Source organism: Berghia stephanieae, chromosome 3 (assembly GCF_034508935.2).
Source record: "Berghia stephanieae isolate SIO BIC M18660-M18661 chromosome 3, UCSD_Bste_1.3, whole genome shotgun sequence".
Lineage (NCBI taxonomy): Eukaryota > Metazoa > Mollusca > Gastropoda > Nudibranchia > Aeolidiidae > Berghia > Berghia stephanieae.
The window spans coordinates 74,044,801-74,051,630 of NC_088362.1; the positions used below are offsets into that span (position 1 = coordinate 74,044,801).

Below are 6,830 nucleotides of genomic sequence, written 5' to 3' on the forward strand. Positions count from 1 at the left end.
CTTCCTGGCAAATTTTAAGTTCCGTGTCATCACTGTCATTGTGTGTATGGTAATAATATTCAGTAAGCCGATTTCGTCGTGATCCTTTTTCTGGTGAGAATAATATGTTAATTCAACAAACAAGAGCTCAAAACATTTGTTTTTGGTCCCCTTTAGAAGTTCATCACTGACTTGTGGCTGTGATACTGTGTTCTGCCAACCACATTCACTTAGACTTAGACTAGAGACAAGAGTCACAAACCTGTCACTGTCACTGATACTGACTTACTGATACTAGATAACTGACACTGAACTGCTGACTCAATTGAGACCAGTCCCCACAGAGTCTGAGACTACAATTTCCGTACATTGTCGAGAATTTTTGTTTTTGTTTTTGTTTTATCCAGGACACTGGGGTAGTTGCAGCATTTATTCGCGGTGACTGACCTCGTCGGTGAGTAGGTGGATAGAACAACGCGGAATGAAAGAAGGGGGGCGTGTCAGGTGTCATCTACTTTCGTTGTCACTAATTTTACTTTAGATAGTACAGGAGAGAATTTTCCCTTATGAAATCTTGACCAAAGATGAATAAGGTATTATAATCAAGATGAAAATTCTATACTATGAGGCAGGCTTGGTTAAATTTATTTACCAATTACATTACTAACTACTAAGATACAGACTCTACTACTACTACTACTACTACTACTACTACTACTACTACTACTACTACTACTACTACTACTACTACTCGCTACTACTACTTACTACTACTACTATCACTACTACTACTACTACTACTACTACTACTACTACTACTACTACTACTACTATTTAGGGAATGATATCCCTTGTTGTGTTGTGTGTTGGTGTGTAGTATCTCGATCGAGGCTGTTGTGAGTTGTTGTCATGATGTTCCATTTGTGATTGTGACGTCATATCTTGTTACCACAGTATATAAGCCGCAGTCACCGCGTGCTCGTCCTCTTTGACCATTTAAATCTACAAAAAACAGATAACCAAAATCTAGGTATGTGTACTTAGTAAATCGCGAACTGCCCACTTCGGTGGAGATACATGCCTCGTGCATATTATTTATTAATTTTATTTTCTCATCGTGAATGAGATGTAAAAATCTATTCACGACAACTACTACTACTACTACTACTACTACTACTACTACTACTACTACTACTACTACTACTACTACTACTACTACTACTACTACTACTACTACTACTACTACTACTACTACTACTATTACTACCACTATTACTGGTACTATTACTACTTCTACTGCTACTTCCTATTACTACTACTACTACTACTACTACTACTACTACTACTACTACTACTACTACTACTACTACTACTCTTCTACTCACTTCTTCTACCACTACCACCACTACTACTACTACTACTACACTACTGCTGCTGGTGCTACTACTACTACTACAACTACTACTACTTACTACTATTACTACTACATTATTGTTATTACTATGCAGTATCAGCTCTCAAGATTTTAGCTTTGTGAGCACAATAGCGGTTTGGTTTCAATATTGGAACCACTCATTCAAATTACTTCAAAACAGTGTTTGATTTAACTAAGCATTAAAATCGAAATTAAGAACAGATAGGATTAACAGGCATAAAAGTTAATGTAACGGCATGACCCAAAAAAGAAAGCCGTTTCAACATTCAGCAACCAATTTGCTTCAGTATTTTCTGATTAATGACTTGACATAGAGAAAAATAGTGTCTCCTACACTAGTGCGCAACTTATTTTTGTTGTTATTTGTTGGTTTGAAAATCTGTTATTTTTAATTAATTCTTAGACACATAGATAATTATAATACAGTAAAATAATGAATGCGATTATCAATTTTCAGCCAAGTTTTGTTCCAATCAAGTGTAGCTGATCTTCAGAATCACCATGACGGACTCAAAGTACTTCACCACCACAAAAAAAGGTACTTATTGCTATAATACCTTATCAGAAGCTAATAGGTGATAAATAGTAGGCTTTTTAATCTTAAGTGACCAAATATACTAATACAAAGTAAAATTTAAAATGAATAAACTTCCCTTTATTTTGTTCACAATTAGTAGCATTAGTTTTAAGTGTGTATGTATTTACTTTTTAAAAAAATGTTGATAATAGATACTTGATTCTCTGTTTGGCCATCTCGCAGCTTTGCTTACATATCTCTTTGACTCTTTTATAATCAGGTGAAATATTTGAGCTGAAAGCAGAGCTTAACAGTGACAAAAAAGAGAAAAAGAAAGAGGCAGTGAAAAAAGTTATTGCTAGTATGACTGTTGGCAAAGATGTCAGGTGAGTCTTCATCGATTTATATTTATGTAAAATAGAGGCAATCGGAAGGCAACATATGGACGATTTGAATGTTAAAGTACTGTATGACTGCTTATAATGATTATGATTATGATGAGGATAATAATGATTTTAAAAGTACCTTTGTAGTGCTTGTTACCATTGCATGGTGCTCAGCAGCACTTTAGAGTGTAATCATATCGTATCATTTGTACAATTATCTTAAATTATATGATGAAAAGAAAAGTTTCCTTGAACAAAACATATTTACTTTTCTTTTTGCAATGGAGATGCCCTTCAGATAGTAAGCTGGTCTTCTGCATAGTATTTTCCACTATATTTTCCAACTAGCTACTCAATGAAAGAAAAGAAAACCAGCTCTACCTGGATTCAGCATTTTTGGAGTCAAGTGCTCTGCGCTATTAGTAATCCTGTGTGTTTGCTTAGCATATTTTTTATTAGAATTGTCGAGTCATCTACCCTAAGCCTGTCACCTGTCACCTGATAGTCCGATTCCTCTGATCATTATTATACATATCCCTGTTCCACTGTGGAATGCTGAAATAATTTACAGTTGTGTCAATTGGAAGTAGTCCAATTGCATCATTTTGAAAATTAAGCAGTATGGTAGGGCATGTACTATGAAGATGTTGGTTAATTACTTGTGATTTCCCAGTCTTGCTTGTAATTGTATGGAGTCATTTTATTGAAAGGGAACTTTTAGATTGAGTATGTATACTTAAAATACAGGCACATTTCTGTAGTTTCGTTAATGTGAAAAAACAAAACAAAATAAGGGCCAGTCTCATCATTGAAAAAAAAGAAAGAAAAAAAAGGGTAGGGTATTCATAGCTGTCAACCTGCCTGGAAACTGCGGGAGTGAAGATCTTTGATAAGGATGAGAAATACAGGGTATGGAGAAGTGCCAGATATGTGAAAACAGAGAATAAAAATATTGCAGTGTCAGAACCAACCTGGGATCTGAAACTCTGCCTGGCTGCGAGAGATAGAGATAAAGAGGGAGATCAGCGAGCAGTCGCACTAGCCACTGAGCCATCCAGTCACACAAAAATATGGCTTTCAAACTTAGTACCTATCGTGCAGACTCTCTTCTCTCAACTACTGACGGGATCAGATTTAGGGTATTTCAACCAACCTTTTGTAACAGAGTCGGTTCTTAAGAAATAAATAGGATCATATGTGTTCATTTTACCAATGTTTATAGGTGGGAATTCCCGCTATTTAGAGGCTCTCTTTACTTCCTCTACTACTAAGAGGCCATTATATCACACCAAAGAAAATAATTCTTGTCACTGTTGAAACGCATTGCTGTTAATCTTCCGAGTCAGTAAAACTGCAATCTCTTGCATTTTAGCCAAATTTTTATCCCAAAAACTCCCTCTCAACCGATATACCAGGCTGGGTATTGATAGAGAAATATAGAAAAGAAGAGAATAGAAAAGCATTTAAAAAAAATAATTTTGTATATATTTTAAAGCAACTTGAAACATTATCATTAAGTTGGATTAAAAACAGTATTTGAAAATATACATGGAGTGTAATTGTGATTTGTTCATAAAAATTATCTTTTTGCAGTGCATTATTTGCTGATGTTGTCAACTGCATGCAGACAGACAATCTTGAACTTAAAAAGCTGGTCTATCTTTATTTGATGAACTATGCCAAAACCCAGCCTGATGTGGCCATTATCTCAGTAAACACATTTGTCAGGGTAAGTGCATGTGTGTGTCTATACAGATAAGGGAGGAAGCAAGGCAGGGCAGAGATTTTTTAATTTTTATTTCTCAGTGGCACCCATATTGATTTATGTAAAAAAAAAAAAAAGATGTTAAATAGCTAAAATGGAATCTATATTTTATATTGAAATATTATTCCGATGGTAGCAGATTATAGTGATAAAGGTTCAGAAAATGGATGGTTCAAAATATACCTTAATTAATTTGTTTTACATTAGGTTTTAATTCTCTGACATTTCATGGTTTCATAAACTTATTATGTCTTTTCACCCCTCCCCCTTCTCTTCGGAACAGTGATTTTCAGTTTCCTCATGAATATTATAAACTTCGGTCAAAGAATTCTAGTATTCAATGTTTCTTTTTTAATTTAATTTATTTTTAAAAACTTTCTGCTTTTATAAATCTACCTTCCGCCAAACTTGAATAACAAACCTAACATTTTTAAACAATAGATATTGTCATTCTTTTCAAGTTGCATTTCAATTGTTTAAAATTAACATGATACTGTTCAAACTAAGATTATAAGTAATATAAATTCATCTTAAACTTTCTATATTTAGGACTGTGAGGATTCCAACCCACTTATCCGTGCCTTAGCTGTAAGAACTATGGGCTGCATAAGGGTGGATAAAATCACAGAGTACCTGTGTGAACCTTTGAGAAAATGCTTGAAAGATGAGGATCCCTATGTCCGTAAGACTGCAGCGGTATGTGTCGCCAAGTTGCATGACATCAATGCTCAGTTAGTAGAGGACCAAGGTTTTCTGGATGCCCTAAAGGATTTGCTGTCAGATTCAAACCCTATGGTGAGTTGTTATCTAGGTATTATGTCCTTTAATGTTTAAAATAGTGTGTCAACATTGACTAAAAATAAACTGCGATAGTCTGTTCTTTTTTTGTTATTGTCGTTTGTTTTAATTTTGTTTTTATCAGTAGGAGGGGGGGGGGTGGTTTGTTTCTCTTATGTTTTCCACTATAATTTTACTTGCTTCTATTTAAATCTCTCTTGATTTGTTTCTCTCTCATGATAGATGCCTGGTTGCAAATATTTAAACTACCTAGAAGAATAGGCAGTTGTAGACATTTTTTATTTTTGTCTTCATTTTTGTTTTCAGGTTGTAGCTAATGCTGTTGCCGCCATATCTGAGATTTTAGAAACTTCTTCAAATGCTCAGCCAAGTCTTGAAATGAATTCTGGAACAATCAACAAACTTTTGACCGCTTTGAATGAGTGCACTGAGTGAGTCACCATTATGTATTATTGCATGTTCAGTTCCTGACGAATGCTAGTTTTATATATAGTATTTTTTATTATGCTCTCCTTTATCTTTCCTGCTTTCTTTAATCAAATCAGTATTGAGGTTCATTATTATTATCCAAGTAAAATATTTGTGGTAACTAACCATTTCAAAACATATAGGATTTAACGACGACAACAACAAAAAGTGAATGTAACAACTTCAATAATGATTATGAAATGTGGAATGAGTTTTTTATTTTCAAAGTAAAAGTCAATTCCATTCTTTATGTAGTTATTTAAACTTAATGAGCAGTCACCATAAACTGAAAGTTGTCACATCTTGTAGTTTTAAAATTTTGTTTTGTTCTTTTGATATCATGGTTGATAATAGCACAACACTATATTAGTTGCTTTATTCATGTGGTGATTCTGAAATACCCTGTTACTGTTTTTACTTCTAAAGTGTTTTGAATTTAAAGCAGGGTATGTTGTTCAAATTTCAATTGCTTTTGATGCATACTTCAGGTGGGGACAGGTGTTCATTCTCGACTCCATTTCTAACTACGACCCCAAAGATGACAAGGAGGCTCAAAGGTAAATTATCAAATATATAAATCAATAAATTCTATTTAACACTATTTGAAAATGGTATCACAAGTTTATAAATACAATTCGGAAAATGATTGTGTAGTAAAGTAGACTCAATTAACTGGTTGGATTATGATTCAATGAAATATAATTTTTTAAAAGTGTAGGTTTACCATAAAATAACAAGTAAACAATCTTGAACAAATTAGTTAAAAATATTGAAGGGGGGGGGGGGGGGCATTTTTTAGATTACCATTTAAGAAATTGTCATCACATTCTTAAATTGTAGTAATACTTCAGAATCTCAAGCCCCATGGAACTGGTGTATATCCCTGATTCCGTTAAGTAAAACGGAAAGTAAAAATTTCTTGCTATCCTTGGAAACAACATGTTGGTCTATCATTGCAAAACATTTTCCACCATATCTAAAGACCCAAGACCCACCTACCTGATTTGTATTGGGTTGGCAAAGTGTCAGGGGGGGAAAAATGTGATATCAGTCCCTTTGCTTGTGATGCGATTGCTCTACTGAGCTATTCTACTCTCACTTGCCTATCAAGATATTCAAATACAGTTCTGATTTTTAGAATTCAATTAAGGGCTGATTTTCCAAAACTCGTTCAGTAGATTTTTCTACTTTTTGAGATTTTCCATCCATGAGATAAATTGAAACGTAAACTTTATTTTAATCATCATTTGGCACACACTTAGATTTGTGTGAATTTGAAGTTTAAATATGATAAAATGATAGACTGAATGAGAAGTTTTAGGGGAAATAATCCTCAAAATCTCAAAATGGGAAAAACAGAGAAGGGAGTTTTGGAAAACCACTCTTCGATTGAGTGAGCTCATGTGAAGTTCGTGGAAAACATTTTACTTTCAGCATTTGTGAAAGAGTAACCCCCCGTCTTGCCCATGCTAATGCTGCTGT

General features: G+C 34.1%; 1 protein-coding gene across 2 annotated transcripts in view; it reads left to right on the forward strand.

Annotated features, from left to right (window-relative positions):
• LOC144968424 (AP-1 complex subunit beta-1-like) overlaps positions 1-6,830 on the forward strand; it is a 19,800-nt gene continuing 12,970 nt past the window's right edge. Inside the window, exons 1-8 of one of the 2 annotated variants that reach the window (XM_078906771.1) lie at positions 1-93; positions 1,872-1,952; positions 2,212-2,317; positions 3,911-4,046; positions 4,632-4,877; positions 5,187-5,311; positions 5,837-5,905; positions 6,783-6,830. The exon at positions 6,783-6,830 is cut by the window's right edge and continues 19 nt beyond it. In XM_078906771.1, the coding sequence (XP_078762897.1) occupies positions 1,916-1,952; positions 2,212-2,317; positions 3,911-4,046; positions 4,632-4,877; positions 5,187-5,311; positions 5,837-5,905; positions 6,783-6,830 (767 nt within the window). In that variant the 5' untranslated portion in view covers positions 1-93; positions 1,872-1,915. Of the gene's footprint in view, positions 434-1,871; positions 1,953-2,211; positions 2,318-3,910; positions 4,047-4,631; positions 4,878-5,186; positions 5,312-5,836; positions 5,906-6,782 lie in introns of both variants that reach the window. The other variant, XM_078906772.1, reaches the window with a different exon arrangement.